The sequence below is a fragment of the Musca autumnalis genome, unplaced genomic scaffold (genome assembly GCF_047663935.1).
Source record: "Musca autumnalis isolate F117 unplaced genomic scaffold, ASM4766393v1 scaffold_1, whole genome shotgun sequence".
In the NCBI taxonomy this organism is placed as follows: domain Eukaryota; kingdom Metazoa; phylum Arthropoda; class Insecta; order Diptera; family Muscidae; genus Musca; species Musca autumnalis.
The window spans coordinates 155,505,131-155,524,890 of record NW_027411644.1 but is presented as its reverse complement, the minus strand read 5'-3'; the positions used below and the strand labels follow the sequence as shown (position 1 = coordinate 155,524,890).

The 19,760-nt window shown below is 39.4% G+C and overlaps 2 protein-coding genes across 8 annotated transcripts in view; both read right to left on the bottom strand.

Moving 5' to 3' along the window:
* Window positions 1-208: 208 nt before the first annotated feature.
* Window positions 209-19,760, bottom strand: part of Pkd2 (Polycystic kidney disease 2) — a 52,155-nt gene continuing 32,603 nt past the window's right edge. For 6 of the 7 annotated variants that reach the window (XM_073958625.1, XM_073958622.1, XM_073958620.1 and 3 more), the window contains 4 exons: window positions 18,146-18,243; window positions 643-936; window positions 368-553; window positions 209-301 (listed from right to left, as the gene is read on the bottom strand). In XM_073958625.1, coding sequence (XP_073814726.1) covers window positions 854-936; window positions 18,146-18,243 — 181 coding nt within the window. In that variant the 3' untranslated portion in view covers window positions 209-301; window positions 368-553; window positions 643-853. Of the gene's footprint in view, window positions 302-367; window positions 554-642; window positions 937-18,096; window positions 18,244-19,760 lie in introns of all 7 variants that reach the window. The other variant, XM_073958621.1, reaches the window with a different exon arrangement.
* Window positions 16,621-18,130, bottom strand: LOC141388613 (uncharacterized). Its single transcript, XM_073958626.1, has 3 exons — window positions 17,705-18,130; window positions 16,983-17,625; window positions 16,621-16,823 (listed from the first exon to the last, which is right to left on the bottom strand). Exon 2 carries the CDS (start codon window positions 17,595-17,597, stop codon window positions 17,055-17,057), a length of 543 nt encoding a protein of 180 aa, XP_073814727.1. The 5' UTR covers window positions 17,598-17,625; window positions 17,705-18,130; the 3' UTR covers window positions 16,621-16,823; window positions 16,983-17,054.

Below are 19,760 nucleotides of genomic sequence, written 5' to 3'. Positions count from 1 at the left end.
TTTCTTGTGGACAGGGCACAGGATGACCAGGTTCCAATCATCGGGTACGAGTTCTTCCTGCCAGATGATGCTAACTAGCTGATGCATACACATGTGTTAAAACTACGGTGCGTTTAAAATTCCACCAACGTTTGAACATTTTGCCTAATGCATTCGATTATAAACACTTATTTCATTTAATCATTCATATACACTTCAAATAAATTACCATCTTTCCATTGTCGAAATACTCCTTGGAAATTACTTGAGAAACATTTCTTAAAATTTGGATCCGTGGTTAAACATTGTGTCATAAAATTAGCTGCAGGAAAAATAAGAACGTTTAATATGCACTGGTTTCCAAATCATATATTCGATTTGTACGTACGTTTCTCTTTGAGAAATTTTGCATTATTTGCAACAACCGCAAAGACAACAAAGCAAAATAATATTCCGAATGATTTCATAGTGAAACACATTGCAAAATGTAAATTTCTAAAATTTAATTTCAATGTTTGCGCTTAAGAAATTTGTTATTGCCGTAAGCTGATATCACCTGATACTGGTTGAATTTCTAAAACGAAAGGCTTTATATAATCTCTTAGTATCTGATATTTAATGGGTCAATGGTATGAGAAATTAATTAGACTTGTTTCGGCTTACCTTGCACTGCAGTTATGGTTTATTTACTTATTAAAATCTAATAATTGATGCATCAAAAGTAAAATAGATAAACATGCATTTATCTAATTCGTATATTTAAGTTTTCTAGCTATGAGGAAGCTTAATAGTTGTTTCTGCTATAAAAATATTCAAAAAGGAATATGTACAGATTCAAATCAGGCTTCCCAGCCAGCGTTTGGAAGATTGTTTTTCAAAAATCACGTTGCGAAGTCTTTTTAGAATCCTTTTGGTGTTCAAAAGCTGATTTACTCACTTGTACGATAAGAATGGACTCTAAAACGAAAAAAATAATTCAATTTAAAATACAATAACAAAATAGGTATGTTCGATAACTTCGCAAGTAAAAAGTACTTGTAAGTACTTGCAACTACTCCTCATTTCTCGTTTACTGAACAGCATTTTGTAAAATTTTGTACAAATGTGTACAAACTTTTGGGTTATCGAACAGACCTAATGCATAACAATCACAAATAAATCATCGAGGCTCGTAAAATGTGACTATTTTTCCTTTATTTATTATTATACCTATAGTGATAATCTTAAAATTGAAAAAATACTTAATCAAAAACCGAAGAGCTGAATCAGGCCTATAACTAGCGTACAACTGGACTATACCAAGAAATATGTCTGTTCACTAGGAAAACAAAACTGGGACACTTTGAAGAACCAGTTTTCCTAAACAAGACAATAAATATTTCCAACAAAGTTAAATATCTGAGAGTAATCCTGGATAGGAAACTTAAATGGAAAGACCATATTCAAGAGAGAGCTAACAAAGCTTATAGATGTTGGTCAACCTGTAGAAGGGCTATAGGCTCCAAGTGGGGTCTTAATCCTAAAATGACACACTGGCTATACAAAAGCGTAGTTAGACCTATTCTAACATACGCTTCAGTAGTCTGGTGGACAGCTATGGATAAAAAGTGTAATATTAAAATACTACAGAAAGTCCAACGAATGTGCTGTTTAAGTGTAAGCGGTGCAATGAGGACATCACCAACGAGGGCATTAGAAACTATTCTATATATACACCCAATAGAAATCCAGAAAAGGTATGAAGCGACTGTCTTTACGGACAGTAAAACTGCAACCAAAGCAATACGAGTAACATCCAAGACAGTAAAATCACAAACAGTCTTGGATTGTATAAATTCGATCAACAGCTATTCTCAACATGCGGAAAATAGAGGTAATGAGATAGCAAATTCTCTGGCAAAAAATGGAAGGGAATTAGCAACAGTAAACTTAGAGAACGCAAAGCCACTTAACGCGTCTCGGCTAGAGTTAAAAACTTGGGCAAAAAATGCCCACTTATCCCTATGGAATAGAGAGGAATTAGGGAAAACCGCAAAAATCCTATGGGGAGACCCAAATTAGGAAAAAACTAAAAACCTATAACTGCTAGGTAAGGCAGAGTTGAGTAGACTTACAGGTGTCCTTACAGGTCACCTGGGTCCCCTTCTTCAAAAGACCAAGTCTAGAGCGCACAACAGGCCTACTTCATGGCTTATGTGGCGATTACTCGCCCCTCTTTTCAACCTAACCTTACCTAATCAAAAACAGATGGTGCAGCTGTTTAAAAAGTAATTTTATGTATCTTCTGATCAGAATTTGAACAGATAAGTGCTAAAAACAACACAATGTGGCTGGTATACCCTACATACTTACTTAGCTGGCCCATTACAGAACATTTGTTCCATAGGCCGAACTAAGAAAAAAATATCCAATTCTCTCTGTTTGTTGCTTAGCATTTTGGAATACCTCGTCTTTCCATCTCTTTTTCCCCTTGGTCGCTCCATCGAAGCCCTGACCTGCCAGTTCTGCGTGTACCGCCATATGCCCCGTATTTAAACGCCTTTTTAGCGGGTTCATCATCGCTCATTCTCATGATATGGCCTAGCCAACGCAATCGTTGCATCTCGATACGTTTATCTATACTGATGTCGTTATATAGCAGATACAGCTCGTGGTTCATACGACGTCGATATTCACCGTCAACGCAGATTGGCCCGTAGATCTTTCGAAGAATTTTTCTCTCAAACACTCCAAGCACTACCTTATCTGCTTGCGCAAGTACCCAGGCTTCGGAACCATACATTAGCCACGGTAGTAACAGTGTTTTGTAAAGCGTTGTTTTTGTTTGACGAGATGTGGCCTTGTTTTTAAACTGCTTACTTAAGCCAATGTAGTATCTGTTGGCCAACACAATTCTTCTCTTTATTTCACAACTGATGTTGTCTGTTGTGTTTATGGCAGTGCCGAGCTAGACGAAGCCTTTTACTATCTCAAAATTATAGGAACCAACATCCACTGTTGGTCCTAGCTCTATGGTCTTTGTCTTTTCGCCGTTTACTGCCAGACCCACTTTTGCTGATTCTCCTTCGACCTTCTTAAAGGTATCAGTTACTTCCTTTACCGATCGTCCCATGATGTCAATGTCATCAGCATAAGTAAGTAACATGTGGCTGTTGCTGTATATTGTGCCATTTCTTTTGACATTTGCATCTCGTATAACCTTTTCCAGCTGGATGTTAAACAGGCTACACGAAAGACTGTATCTTTGTCTGTAACTTCTTTTGGTACTGAATTGTTCGGAGAGGTTCTTTCCTATTTTAACTGAGGACCTAGTATCTGCTAAAGTCATCTTACAAAGCCGAATGAGCATTGCGGGGATACCAAATTCAGACATGGCTTGGAATACCTTTGGGCTTAGGGGCTGTCGAAGGCTGTCTTATAATCGACAAAAAGGTGGTAGGTGTCGATCTGCATCTCTTGGATCTTCTCCAGGATTTGCCGTAGGGTAAATATCAGGTCAATGGAGAACTTGCCAGGTCTAAAGCAGCATTGGTATGACCCAATTATTTTATTGACCATATGCTTTAGTCGTTCGCATAATATCCCTGACGCTATCCTATAGGCATTAGGGAGGAGACGTATGCCTCTATAGTTAGAGCATACAGTCTTGTCTCCTTTCTTGTGGACGGGACACATGATACTCAGGTTCCAATTGTCGGGTACGCGTTCTTCCTACCAGATGGTGCTAACTAGCTGATGCTATCGGCTTCTGCTGCCTTATCATTCTTTAGCCCGTTTGTGACTGACTTTACCTCATCTTGGCTGGGCGGTTTACATTCAATACCATATTCTGGGATTGGATCTGTGGTATCTTCGTCGTCTTCGCTACTATTGGATACCAACAGTTTGGAAAAATGCTCTTTCCATATCCAGAGTTACCAAATTACCTTGTTGGTCTCCACAGGAGAATGTGCCTGTAACAAAGCCATCAGTTTGATGATTTCCTCTTTGGTAGAACTTTTGGACTTCATTCTGGCTCCTGTACGTCTCGATTTTTTCACATTCTCGCTTTTCCATTTCTCTCTTTTTCCTGCGGAATAGACGTTTCTCCTCTCTCATTTTCTCCCGATACCTTTCTCGTGCGCTACGCGTTGCTACTGATTTTAGAGTAGCCTTTTTTCTCTTCGGTAGCAGCTCGACACTCCTGGCCATACCATAGATTCCTCGGTGGAGGTCTTTGGTATCCAAGTATGGATTTTGCGGCTGTTTGCATAGAATGGGCAATACTTTGCCATTGTGCTGATATGTTATCGGGACGAGGAGTGCTTTGATTAAGCAATTGGGCCAGTTGAGTGGAATATGCTGTGGCTATTGCTTGTGATTGCAGCTTAACGATGTCTAACTTTCGTGTTGTGTCTGTTCGTAGTTTATTCGCTACGTTTAACCGGATACGTACATTTGCTGCAACAAGGCAGTAATCTGAGTCTATGTTTGCTCCTCGGAACGAACGTACATCCAACACGCTCGATGAATGTCTCCCATCGATCACAACGTGATCAATTAGATTTCTTGTTTTTTGATCCAAAGGTGCAGCTAACTACCATGTTTTTTGCCGCAGCAAAGTCTATCAGCCTCATTCCGTTGACAGATATTTTACTGTGAGGATTGAATTTTCCGACTGTTGGCCCAATATCCTTTCCAATGTTGGCATTAAAATCGCCTAGAATAATTTTAATGTCATGGACAGGACAACGGTCGTATGTTTCTTCTAAGCGCTCATAGAATATATCTTTGGTCTGTTAGTCTTTGTGTTCGGTTGGAGCATGAGCGCAGATAAAGCTAAGGTTAAAGAACTTTCCTTTTATCCGTATTGTCTTTCATTCATTGGAGTGAAGGTGGAGGCCAGATGTTAAATTTTCCGACTAACTACAAATCCGTAGCCAAACTCATGCTTTGTGTCATGGCAGCTATAATACAGTGCGTCACCTTTGGGTGTTGTTGTGACGCCTTTCTCAATCTATCGTATTTCCTGTATGGCAGTAGTGTCGGTCTTGTACTTTTCATGTACATCTGCTAATGCGTAAACTGTACCTTCTCTATAAAGAGTACGAACATTCAAGGTGCAGATTCGCAGATCATGGTCCTTAAACCCGTTTGGGGGGTCGTCAACTTTAGAGGGTTTTGTTTTTCTTTTCTTTCGTTTTTTCATAGTTTTTAACGTTCTTATGGCTGAACGCGCGGGTGTTTAACGGGTGTTAAAGGTGCCTCCCCAGGTGACACCACGGGGAGGCCAGTGTCCACTTGAGATGAAAGAGGGGACAAGATGGATCCTGGGCTTTTAGGGTTTTGGGTAGGGAAATCCCGCACCGGGAATTCCCCGGAGTTCTCGGTTTTTTTGGTTACGGGATTTTTCCGGGAAATCGGGAAATATATTATATATAAATATATATAGATAAATATATATAGAATTAATATTCGATTAGATTTTACAGAATCAGGAAATTATAAAAGATTTGAAAATAACTTTAATCTACAAAAGTGTTTTCAGGGAAAAAGTTATAAGAGCCGCACCAAAAACATGGACTATAACGACGGATTTTTATTCCGTTTTATTTAAGTGCTAAAGAATATATTCTATTTTAAAGTCCCATTTTTATACCCTCAGCCATTGGGCTAAAGAGGGTTCGGCTTGCTGGCTGGTGCGACCGACAACTTTCGAACGAAGCCACCGATCAGGTAAAAATTTTGGCATTCGAGATTTTTTCAAACTTAGTTTAAGTTCGAAGATGGACCATATCCCCATAAAAGTTCAATAATTGTCGCTAAAATGGTGCGCACAATAACTCTCGAATGGAATAATCGGAATCGGTATGGTAATATTAGTTTCAGGCATAGAACGGGTTCCACACAAAATTCGGAAAAAGTGAAGTTTTAGAGCACCTCCCGGATCGATTTGAAATTTTTTCAGCAATTTGTCTTTACGTTCCCTTTTACGACGATACAATTTTTTTCGGGGCAAATCCATACTTCATAAAAATTTGGCACAAAAACTCAAAAAGCCCCTAGAAACGTCAGAAGTATTGTGTTTTCCTCTTTTCTTTAGGTCCGAGGTTAAGGGTATATCTCAGTCGGCACAGCTGACTGATACTTTCTTACTTGTTTCAAGCATAGGAATAAAACATACGATTTTTGAGGTCCATATAATTGGAATTTCTGATCAATAACTTCATTGTTTGAGCCAAATCACTTTCCATAGAGCGATTTCATTAGCTTTGAATAATGGAAATTGTAAGTGTGGCCAAAATCCCGGCACCACGGTACATTTTTCCATATTTTTTCGTTTAATCGATAGAGCGAAAACGTGTCATCCATTTTTGAGCCCGCAACTCTTTGAAAATATTGTATTTCATATAAGTTACTATGGGAAGATAAAAAACTCACGGAAATATTGATCCACTCTCGTATTTTAAAATTTCCCGGGAAATCCCGGATTCCCGAGAATGGAGATTTTTTGATTCCCGTTTCCCGGGAATGATAAAAACCGGGTAAACCCAAAACCCTATGGGCTTTGCATTTTTAAAGCCGGTCAGAACCGTTCATTGGTATCTTTCATCCCCTGGTATACCCACATATACATATAAAAAGGATAATTTCGTCTGCTTTCTTGGATAAGTCTTCGATCATAAGTCTAAAAGAGAGAACGAACTGCTTATTTATAGAAGGACGATTAAGCCTTTCGGAAACGAAAATATATAAATGATTAATATATGTTAATGTTATTTGTGTGCGCACATTTTCCGGCAATACTGTTGTGCTATGATTTGCCTGCCCGGAACCACATGAATTTTGTTTTACAGGATTCATAGGTCTAGGTGTACTGATATTGGTACAGTATCGTATATAATATAAAAATTTGAAATGACAAATAATAATTAATAATTAATAAGGCAAAAATAAAAAAAAAATAAATTTAAATTTAATAATTATTTCGAATTTGTCCAATGCGTTGTAACTTGGCATATTTTAATGAATGTCTCAGTTCAGAGACCTTATTGCACGTGCTAACGCTTTGTATTTATTATATTAGAGGTTTACATACATATTACATATATATATTTGATTATAATTAATTAAAACGAATATTTTGTACTAATAAACCTGTTCTAATATTGGGTTGTATACATTCACCTGGAGTGTTGTGGACAAGATGATTAAGTGGATTTGAGATATTAGACGTGCTGCATTTTTTAAAAGACTTTCCAGAACTGCATTTGAAAATATGGATAAATAAACCAATCAATAAAAACTAATCAATAAGTGACAAATTTTGGTAAGAAGTAAACATATGTACATATCGTCACCTGAAATGCCCAAAGACGAAACCCTCAACGTAACCCTTTGAGGGTTACGTCTTTGGGTATTTCAGGTGACGATATGTATATAACAAGTAAGAATGGCGTTAAGTTCGGCCAGGCCGAACCACGAGTTATATTTAAGTAAAATGGAACAATTTGTTTGCTTTCGTTTATGATTATGAATTTGTCTATACCGACAAATTCCTGCGGAAAGTTTTTAGACTCAAAGAAGACTAATTACCAAATGTCCAATATTTCGGTAAGATAATGTGGCTAAAACCTAAAAATACAAAAAATTAAGAGGTATGCTTCTATGGGGGATAAAGGAGGACGTGGACATGTCCTAATAATTGTGTTCCGGAATACTTTATAACCCCCTAGAAGACTAAATAACAAAAATCAGCCATTTCGGTGGGATATTGACGTCACAACCTTTAGAAATACGAAAATTGGGAGGTACCGACCAATTTCATATGGAAAGATTTATACACCAATGAAGACTAAACACAAATTTTCAGCCAATGCGGTGGAATATTGAGGCAACAACCTTCAAAATACCGAAAATCGGAAAGAACCGTTCAATGGGGCAACTTGAAGTCGTGGACCTATACCAACACAATTAGAGGGGAAAGTTGAATATCCAAACGAAAACTAAATACCAAATTTCAGTCACTTCGAAGGAATATTGAGGCCACAACATTCAAAATACCGAAATTCGGGAAGTACCGTTCAATGGTTGCTATTTGAATTGAACCTATACCTACAAAATTCTGGGGGAAAGCCTTATACTACAAATGAAGACTAAACACCAAATTTCAGCCATCTTAAAAATACCGAAAATCGGGAGGTACAGTTCTATGGGGACTGTATGAAGGCGTGGACCTATACCGACAAAATTATGGGGGGAAAGTTTAATATATACCGCGAAGACTAAATACCAAATTTAACCTTCAAAATATCGAAAATCGGAAGGTACCGTTCTATGGGGGGCTATACGAAGGCGACGACCTATACCGACAAAATTCTGGGGGAAAGTTGTATACCCCCAACGAAGAATAAGTACAAAATTTCAGTCATTTCGGTGTGATAATGAAGCTAAAACATTAAAATACCGAAAATCGGTTGGTACCGTTATATAAGGCTTTATCAAAACGTGGACCGATATAGCCCATTTGCAATACGAAACATCCTAGAAGTAACAGAAACATCTATACCAAATTACAAAGGTTCATCTTAAAAATTGCGAGCTGTATCTTGATTTCAACAGACGGACGGACGGACATTGTTGTATCGACTTCGAATTTTTCCCAGATCAAGAATATATATACTTTATATACTTTATAAATACATTATAGGGTCTCTGATGAATATTTCGATGTGTTACAAACGGAATGACAAATTTAATTATACCCTCCATATTATGGTGGAGGGTATAAAAAACAGTTGTGAAATTGGAACTAAAATGGTATAATAATCCGCTATTGGTCTCATTTATAGATAGATCAGTTATGAGCATTAGGCGACTTCAAGTTGGTGTCAAATCATCGTTTATGAAATTTTTTAATAACAAGTAAACAAGTAAAAAAGTGTCAGTCGGCTTTGCCGACAGATATATACCCTCAACCAATGCGAAGTGAAACTTTCACTTTCGGACAGACCGAATGTATTAAAGGTCTCTTTAGCATTTTGTGGCCCTATTTGGACATTTAAACTTGCCGACAAAAATGAAGATTATGAATTAACTGCACTTAGACACAAATGTTGAACATTTTAGGGGGAAGTACCCTTAGCGTTCCTCCCTAATATGGCCCATTTTAGAAGTTAAACTAAATTTTGACAAAATATTAGGAGATCCTAAGTTTGTACCAAATTGGTTGCCCCATTCAAGTGATATCGTCCTAGTATTTTAGTGACATTTTTTAAATATTGGGAGAAATGTACCGAAAGTTGTGGACCGGTATTGCCCATGAAACTAAGTTTGGATATAATTTGACGAAGACCAAATTTTGGACCAAATCGGTTGAACAGTTCGAGAGTTATCGTGCTCTCCGACCGCCACATATGGTGACATAGGGGTTTTTACATCTGTTTTCCCAAAAAATACTCGCATGGACATGCCCCTGAAAAAACTTTTACCGTCGTAATGGAGGTAGCGTATGCAAATCGCTTCAACAAAAAACAAAGTGATTCGAGAGCAGGTCTCAAAGTGAACTTATGCGTAATTTTGTGTGAGAGGTACCAGAAGGAGTAGACAAATATAGTCCATATTCGAACATGATCTATATCTGGTAGATATTTTAGGATGTGCAAAGTATAGATTACATCGGTCACTCCCTTCAAGAGTTATCGTGCGCAAAATTTTTCCGACCATTTTTGAAGTTTTGTGGGGGAGGTACCTGAAGGAGTGGACCGATATAGCCCATCTTCGAATTTAAACTATGCTTTGATAAAATATTTAGAAGGCCAAATTTTGGACCGAATCGACAGATCCGTTCGAGAGTTATCTTGCGCTCCAACCACTTCACAAGGTGTCATAGGGGCTTTTTGCACCTTTCGGGCCATTTTCTCGGGAAGTATTGACTTGCCCCTGATGAAACTTGTACCGTCGCATAGGGGAAAGTGAATACAAGTTGTTGCAACAAAAATCAAAGGGATTCGAGAGCAGGTCCTAAACTGAACTTATCCGAAATTTTGTGTGGGTGGTACCCGAAGCAGTGAGCCGATTGAGCCCATATTGGAATCTCATCTAAGTCTGGTAGAAATTTCACGATGTGCAAAGTATGGACCAAATCGGTTACTCCCTTCAAGAGTTATCATGCCCACAAATTTTCGGAAGATTTTGGAACTTTTGTGGGGGAGGTACCGGAAGGAGTGGACCGATATAGCTCATCTTCGAACTTAAACTAAGTTTGGACAAAATATTACGAAAGCCAAAATTTGAACCGAATCGGCTCATCCGTTCGAGAGTTATCGTGCGCTCCAGCCAGACAGACAGACGGACGGACATGGCTAAATCAACTCCAAATTGTCTGAAACACATTTCGTCCAAACATACTTGGGGTCTAAAACCATTATTTCGATGAGGCACATTTTGACCGTATGAAAGTGTATGTACCCTTTCTAGCCTAAAGGCTGAGGGTATAAAAAGTATCAGTCGGCTTTGCCGACAGAGATATACCCTCAGCGTATGAACCGACAAAAGTATGGATAGAATTTAAGCTCAACAATTTGGGGGAATATCAATAGATAGAGCTTTTTTTAACACTAGCCTACGAAAAATATAATATCGCTGTAAACAGGGACACTAGGAAAACCTTCGTCAAAAATGTCCAAAGGATCCTCGAACAGACCCTTAACCACACAAAAATAATGAATATTTGTGTGGGTGGTACTACAAGGATTGGACAGATAGGGCCCAAATTTGAACATAAACTAAGTTTCGACAATATTTAGAGATCCAATGTTTGGACCAAAAACTTTCAGGCTATTTTCTCAGGAAGTATGAACTTGCCCTGAAGAAACTTATACCGTCGTATGGGGGCAGTGTATACAAGTTGCTACAACAAAAATCAAAGCGATTCGAGATCAGTCTCTAAGCTGAACTTTGCCGAAATTTTGTGTGGGAGGTACCCGAATGAGTGGAACGATTGAGTCCATATTGGAACATCATCTAAGTCTGATAGAAATTTCACGATGTGCAAAGTATGGTCGGTTAATTCCTTCAAGAGTTATCGTGAGCACAGATTTTCCGAACTTTTGTGGGGGAGGTACCGGAAAGAGTGGACCGATATAACCCATCTTCGAACTTAAACTTAGCTGGACAAAATATTAGGAAAGCCAAGTTTTGGACCGAATCGGTTGATCCGTTCGAGAGTTATCGTGCGCTCCAGCCAGACAGACAGACGGACGGGCATTGCTAAATAAACTCAAAATTGTCTGAAACATATTTCGTCCAAACATACTTGGGGTCTAAAACTATTATTTCGATGAGGCACATGCGATGTATTACCGACTATTGCAATATCTCTGTTATTTGACCAACTACGCCAACCTAATTGGCATCATTGACTATATGGGATTTTCTACTTTCATAGCCATGCTTCGCTTTTGGAAGGTACCCAACCAAAACTGTCATATTCGTCATTATAATTAAAATTGCAAAAATGAAAAGTTGGCTTTCATTAGCGACTATTGCGATATACGAGGGGCACTAAAAAACCTTCTGGCCTTGGCAACATGCATTGTCGCCAGGTGTCATTTGACATTTTTTTTGGAAAGTTTGACAGTTTTGAGCCTAAGCGTACTCAGGACAGTTTGACATACGACCATGTGTTGTGTTGTTTACAGTGACTTGAACAAATCACTTTGCAAAAAAAAAAATGAAATTTACTTGTGAACATTTTCGTCCTATACTTTTTCACAAATTTCGACATGGATAACCACGGCAACAGTGCATCTATCAAATTAAATCTGTGTATGTCGATAAAGGGCCATCCTATATTACTATGAAAAACTGGCTTAATGAATTCAATCGTGGCTGACACTCTCAAAAAACCTAGGAGTGAACGGATAATGCAAGATCGCCATGTTATATACTGTGAGATAGAGGCATCCTTGGGCATTTCTTCCACTAACTAAATTTGGTGACGATCCTATCAAAATTGCGGCCTGTAGCGTGATTACAAGGTTTATATGGACAGACGGACGGACGGACACACATAGATCGACTTAGCTATTACAAAATTCAAATTTACTCTAGATTTCTCATATTTGGAAATTGGAAAAACGGAACCCAACTAGAAAAATATTTTGCAGCCATCGAAGGAGACAAATATGTTTTTGAAAAATTAATACAACTGTATTCTTGAAAATTCCATAACAAAAAAGAGAAAAATAACATCTGGAGATAGAAAATACCTATGCACTGTAAATTTATTAGTCCAACAAAGTGCATAGTTGGATTGAAAATTTGATTATACCCTCAGCCTTTAGGCTAAAGAGGGTATTTACACTTTGATACGACCAAAAATGTGCCTCATCGAAATAATGGTTTTAGACCCCAAGTATGTTTGTACGATATCCGTTTCAGACAATTTTGATTTTGATTTTTGTTTACGCAAGTTGCATTCGCTGTCCTCTATACGACGCTGTAAGTTTCATTAGGGGCAAGTCCATACTTCCTGAGCAAAAAGCCTGAAAGTTACAAAAAAAAACCTATGACGCCGTGTGTAGTGGTTGGAGCGCAAGATAACTCTCGAACGGATCTGCCGATTCGGTCAAAAATTTGGCTTTCGTAATATTTTGTCCAAACTTAGTTCAAGTTCAAAGATGGATTATATCGGTCCACTCCTTCCGGTACCTCCCCCACAAAAGTTCGAAAATGTTCCGAAAATTTGTGCGTACGATAACTCTTGAAGGGAGTAACCGATTTGGTCCATACTTTGCACATTATGAAATTTCTACCAGACTTAGATGAGGTTCCAATATGGACTCAATCGGTAAACTCCTTCGAGTACCTCCCACACAAAATTTCGGAAAAGTTCAGTTTAGGACCTGCTCTCGAATCGCCTTGGTTTTTGTTGTACCATCTTGTATTCACTGTCCCCTATACGAAGGTACAAGTTTCCTCAGGGGCAAGTCCATACTTCGTGAAAAAATAGCCTGGAAGTTGAAAAACAAACCCTATGACACCATGTTTATGGGTGGAAGCGCAAGATAATTCTCGAACCTAAATGCCGATTCCGGCCAAAATTTGGTCTTCGTAATATTGTTTCCAAAATTAGTTCAAGTTCAAAGATGGATTATATCGGTCCACTCCTTCCGGTACCTCCCCCACAAAAGTTCGAAAATGTTCCGAAAATTTGTGCGTACGATAACTCTTGAAGGGAGTGACCGATTTGGTCCATACTTTACACATTCTCATAATATCTACCAGATATAGATCAGGTTCGAATATGGACTATATTTGTCCACTCCATCCGGTACCTACAACACAAAATGTTGGATAAGTTCACTTTAAGACCTGCTATTGAATCACTTTAATTTTTTTTTTTGAAGCAACCTACATTCGCTGCCTCAATTACGATGGTAAAATTTGTTTCAGAGGCAAGTCCATACTTCTTGAGAAAACAGCCCGAAGGGTGTAAAAACCCCCTATGGCACCCCCATGGTCTATGTCGGTCCATTCCTTTAAGTACCTTTTCAGCAAAATTTTTGAACTTTAATCCTAATCAACATTTTTGTCGGTTCATACGAGACCAAAATTTTGAAACCCCCTAAATACATAAGTTTTTTGTAAAAAAATGTTTTAATTTGCACAGGCTGAGGGTATATCTCTGTCGGCAAAGCCGACTGATACTTTTTTACTTGTTTTTAATTGTTTTAAATATCTGGATCCAAAGAATTGGTGTAAATTGACAATGCCTTGACAAAGAAATTGGTGAAAGTGTGTGTTACTTCCTTGTAAATGCCATTCACCGAAAAATGCACATATGACAGGACACTTCAACCGATGTTTTGTCATCGAACATATTGATGGGATGATCTAAATCGAGTCTTTATGTGTTACCAATGATAAGAAATTTGCAAACTTAAATTAAAATAAAGTAATCTATAGGTTAGGTTAGGTTAGGTTGAAAAGAGGGGCGAGTAATCGCCACATGTCCTGGTGGACATACACATAAGCCATGAAGTAGGCCTGTTGTGCGCTCTAGTCTAAGTTTTTTGAAGAAGGGGACTCTACTATAAATTAATTAAGGAACTCTGTTCCCTTAACAAAATCCCGTAATTGTTTTAGGTCGTCTACAATTACCTGATTAAGATCTGGTATTGTGTCGTTCCCTAATAACTGGGATCTGATGTTTGCGAAAGCGGGGCATTGGCAGAGAAAATGCTCCAATGTTTCATCATCCTCTCCACATGCCCTGCATACGCTGTTGTCTGCACAATTAATTTTTTGCAGATGAGCTTGTAAACCCAGGTGACCTGTAAGAACACCTGTAAGTCTACTCAACTCTGCATTACCTAGCAGTAATAGGGTCATTTGGGTCTCCCCATAGGATTTTTGTGGTTTTCCTTAATTCCTCTCTATTCCATAGGGATAAGTGGGCATTTTTTGCCCAATTTCTTAACTCTAGCCGAGACGCGTTTAGTGGCTTTGCGTTCGCTAGGTTTATGGTTGCTAATTCCCTTCCCTTTTTTGCCAGAGAATTTGCTATCTCATTACCTCTATTCCCCGCATGTCCCGGTACCCATATTATACGCACCGTGCCATGCTGAGTATAGCTGTTGATCGAATTTATACAATCCAAGACTGTTTGTGATTTTACTGTCTTGGATGTTATTGCTTTGATTGCAGTTTTACTGTCCGTAAGGATGTTTACAGTAGTTGGCCTCGTGTTGGCATTAAGCCAGTTCAGACACTCTGTGATCACTCGGATCTCCGCTTGATGTACCGTATTGTGATCCGGCAGACGAAGAGATATTTCGGTCTCTGGTTCTTCAATAAAGAGACCCAGTCCCGTTCTCCCACCTAGCATTGAGCCGTCTGTATAACAACAGTTTCCAGTCGGCATTTGTGCTAGATTTCCGCCGATGCACGAGTCTCTGTCTGGAATTAATGCCTCGCATGAGGCAGCTACAAATGTTTCAGGTATACGGTCCGATACAATGTTATCCATTGACTCTTCCGTTGTTACCTGTAGAATGTTTTGATGGTATGTTACGTGGTCCTTACTGATCCACTCGTCCATCGCTTTAAGTCGAATAGCTGCGACAGCCGCTTCATACCTTATCTGGATTTCTATTGGGTGTATATATAGAATAGTTTCTAATGCCCTCGTTGATGTTGTCCTTAATAGGCTATTTATGGTAGTGACCCATAGGAGTGGGGATAAAATCCACCCCTGTGGCGTACCCTGACCAACTTTGTCCTTTAGTTTTACGTCAAGTAGTCTGCAGCTTATCCATCTATTCCTTAGCATGTGGCTTATCCAGTCCCTAAGGGCCCGATTCACCTGAAACTTTTCTAAGGATTGGATAAGGGTTTCGGTGCTGACGTTGTTGAAAGCACCCTCGATATCAATGCATACCGCTACATCTTCCTGTCGAAGGTTCTCTCGATGTGGTGTACAACCTCATGTAATGCGGTTTCCACTGATCTACCTTTAACGTATGCATGTTGTTTGTATTTAAGAATATCGTTTGGAATCTTGCTCTTAATCATGGTGTCGACTATTCGTTCCATGGTTTTAAGCAGGAAGGATGGTAGGCTTATCGGACGATAAGACTTAGGAATTGCGTAACTTGCCTTCCCAGGTTTGGGGATAAATACTACCCTCGCCTCCTGCCAGGCTTTAGGGGTATACGCAAGTTTTAAGCATGCGTTAAAAATTCCAGATAGTTTGGGCGCAATGTAGTCCATCTCTTTCTGGAGTAATATCTCATCCGGCCCCGCTGCTTTGAAGGGTTTGAAGCTCTTGATGGCATCCTTTACCATCGCGTCATCAATTGTTGGTGCTTCCTCTGTAACACATTCCCTCACTACCGGCACCCCTGTGTGTTCGGCGGTAAATGTGTATTCATCAAAAGCCCCAGCGTGTCCTAGATTGTTTCCATCTTATTTCCCATATCATTCACCATGATCTCGGTTTGTGTATGGGTTTTCGATAGAAACTTTTTTTGGATACATCATTTTCGCTGTCTACCTGTTCACAGAAAAGTTTCCAGGAATTGCGCTTTGCTGTTCTAGTAATTTTGTTGTATTCTTTAAGTTTTGTGTGATAGTTGTCCCAGAATACAGCTAATTTCTTTCGTCGAGCTCTATTGTAAAGCCTTCGGACCTCTTTGCCTTTGTTTCGAATTTCTCCTGTCATCCAGGGTTTTTCGTAGGCAGATTTCCTCTCTCGAAGGGGACAACTTTCTTCGAATGACTTTACTAAGACCTCCGTTATAATGTTGACATTTCTGTCTATATCTTCCGTGCTTAGGCATTCATATCTATCGTGCCCTTGCCTATCTTTTATTAGTTTCCCAAATTTTATCCAATTGGTTTTGGATTTATTTCGGAAACTTATAGGTTTCGGCGGTGGCCGTGTTAGTTCAAATCTTATATAACGATGATCCGAGAAGGAATGCTCTTCCGAGACGCTCCAATTCTGCACCTCGTTTAAAAGATTTTCGGAACATATTGTTATATCTAATACCTCTTCCCTAATCTTGTTAACATAGGTGGCTTTATTACCTATGTTAAGGTTATTAGGTCGTTAGTATTCAAAAAATCTAAAAGGGCTTGGCCCCTTTTGTTAGTATTAGTACTACCCCACGCAATGTGGTGTGAGTTAGCATCGCTACCTACTAGTACTTCGTTACCTGTTTGTTTTGCTTTCCTCACCAACCGCTGCAGCTCCGACGTAGGTGGTAGTGTCGGCGAGTCGAACGGTAAATATACTGACGCAAGGTATATATTGCCATTCCCCAGCTTCGGCACAGTTGCGTCCGATGTTGACAACTCTGGAGAGAAAAGAAAACTTAAGTTTTTGTGACATATTATACAGGTTCTCGGTCGAGACCCCGTATTTGCATAAAACAGTTGGTAGTTTATATGGTTTAGTCCAGAGACCTTGTTCTGAATAGTCCAAGGTTCCTGGATCAAGCCAATATGTATTTTACCTGTATTGATTTGCTCCATCAGGGCCATAGTTGCCGTCTCGCTCCGATGGAGGTTTATCTGGATGACCTCAATCATTGGTCCTCCAGTAAACGGGCTTCTTGAGAGTCGGTGATTACGGCATCGACTCCCTTTTCATTTTTGCTGGGAGGTAAAACCTCTTCGCTATTTTGTTTGGCTTCCTCGCTTTCGCCGATTACCGCCTTTCCTGCTTTGAAGCGGACAGCTTTGGAGATGTAGAAAGCCCTGCCCTTAGTCTTTGTCAGACTAGCCATGGAGAGATGGTCAATTCCGACCACAAGGAGAGTTCCGTCCTCCTGCTCCTCCCTGTGGAAGACCTCCCATCTCTTCACGTCCAAGTCCTTGTTTTGGTGACCAAAGACTTCGAGCATGCGTTCCGTCTCGAACTTGCTGCCCCATCCTCTGACGAATACCGAAGTTTTTGTTAGTTGAGGAATTTGGTCTTTCCTCACCAACTTTAGTTTGCCGTTTTCCCGTATTATGCTACTGATAATATCCTTGAGGGCGGCAACGTTTGCATGCTGGGCAAATTGGAACACCATCACGTCCCCTTTGACCCCGCTGCTGATAATTTGAATTGGATCACCTCCAATCATTATGTGATCCAATATCTATAAAGTATCACTATAATTATGAAAAGAGGCAGCTTTAAATTGAGATTTTTCTTTTTTTTATGAAATCGTTGTATTTGGTGCCTACTTACGACGGCGATGATGACAGTGGAAGAAATATTCTACTTCGAATTTCACTACAGATTACTGAGGCATTACTAGTACTTGAAAAAAAGAATTGATCGTATGAAAATTTGTTCTAAATCCGTTTAAAGAAATTTCCAGTTAGGAATCAGTGACTAATGCATGATTAGGTCACCCACATGGAAAATGACTGCAATTTAAAACTTACATATTTTGTCTAATTATAATAATTTTTATGTAAGACGCGTTAAAAAGCCATTTTTATGTAGATGCTTATGAAATAATTTTACATCATGTAATCCATCTATTACATCTTGTTTTAATTGAATTTAAACGAATAGAAATTATAAAGAATAAAACATAAAAAAATACTTATAAGAAGACAGACACAGGCTCTCACTCATATAATGCCGTTCACAACCCAATGTGACCCCTTTATTTGTTCTTACTGCCTTTTTGCTTTACTTCAACTCTTTGCAAAATCCGATCCATGCCTGCTATTAATTGTTCCAGAAGTTCTTCCAGCAGTGTAATGCGATTTGTTAAACTGTAATTAGAACATTTGGGCGTTAGTAGTAATAAATAGAATGCAATTTATAAGAAGAAAAAAGGAATAGTTAGGAAAAATTACAAACTAAATGCGAGGAAATATTTTAATGTGCATAAAAAGAAGTATGCTAAAATATTCTTTAACAAGTAAGAACGACGTTAAGTTCGGTCGGGCCGAATTTTTTATACCCTCCTTTCGTTTGTGAAAGTACTAAGCTCTTCCTCTAATTCCTTGCTGGGGTAAGAACACTCGGGTCTCCATAAGGACCCACTAAACCTTATGAAATGTGAGGACTAATATTCTCCCTTTCCTGGGGGTTTAATTCGGAGTTTATTGATTTAAAGACTAGTTTACAATCTACTCGGGGATAAAGACCACATGGATATGTTCTTTTTTTATGGATTATGGATTGATCGTTGGCGTGAAGGTGACCAGGTGGACTGGAACTAGTGAGCTGGGGCTTCCTGATGAGTGGACGTATTAAGACAATGGTTATAATTGATCTGACGACTCATCGGAATCGGTGGTTGTTGAAGGGTTTGCTGGATATCGGAACCCGGGCGGTTTCGCCGATAGTTCGTAGATAGTCGGGAACCTGGTGTTTGGAAGACGGTTTGTAGATAATCGGGATGACGGGTTATATATGATCAGGAAGACGGGTTATATATGATAAGGAACCTGCTGTTATGACGACGGTTCGCAGATGAAAGTTTGTCAATAGTCGATCGACGTGATGGGTAGGTGACGATCGTGGGATCAATGTTTGATGCAATCGGTGTATACGGTGCTCGGCTGTGGGTGAGCGGCAATACAATGCGGGAGGAAGTCGGTTGTTGAAGTTCAGAAACACGATGAGTTCGACACTTGGCTGTTGATGTTCGGAATAGTGATGGATTCGGCTGTTGATTGATGTTCGGGATAGCGAGGTATTCGGCAGTCGGCTATTGATGTTCGGGAACACGATGGGTTCGGCGTTCGGTTGCCGATGTTCGGGAACACGATAGGTTAGGATATTTGTTTAGTGTTATGGTCTAATTTCTACTATTGAAACAGGCGCCACAAATGCCCTGTGGAACTGCAGACCTGAAGGCTCAGTGCAGCTGACCCGAAGGTCCTGTGGAAGAGCAGACACAAATGCCCAGTGGAAGTGCTGACCCGAAAGCCCAGTGGAACGCCTTAGCACCGAAGTGTAAGTTGACGGATTTAGAACAGTATTTTGTTCCAACCCGTGTAGTAACCCCCTGCAGTAGTAAGCTCCCCTACTCAAGCAATTCTGCAAATACTTTGGTGGTCTGGAGTACAGAGTAAATGAGTACCCGCTGTGCCCATTAAAATGGTTATGGCTAAATTACACCAGAATTGAATTCTCCGTTGCGATACATGTTAATACACTACAGGTAGACAGATGTAATGTAGTGACTGCTGCCTATTGAATGGCTGTTCATGACTGCAGTGTATTAGGTGGTAGCCGGTATTGAGTTGTCGTGCTATATGCAGAGTGTTTAGTGGCAGCC

What these genes read in the sequence shown, in the direction of transcription:
- LOC141388613 (XM_073958626.1), bottom strand. Translation starts at nt 17,597, where the DNA reads ATGATTGGAGGTGATCCAATTCAAATTATCAGCAGCGGGGTCAAAGGG.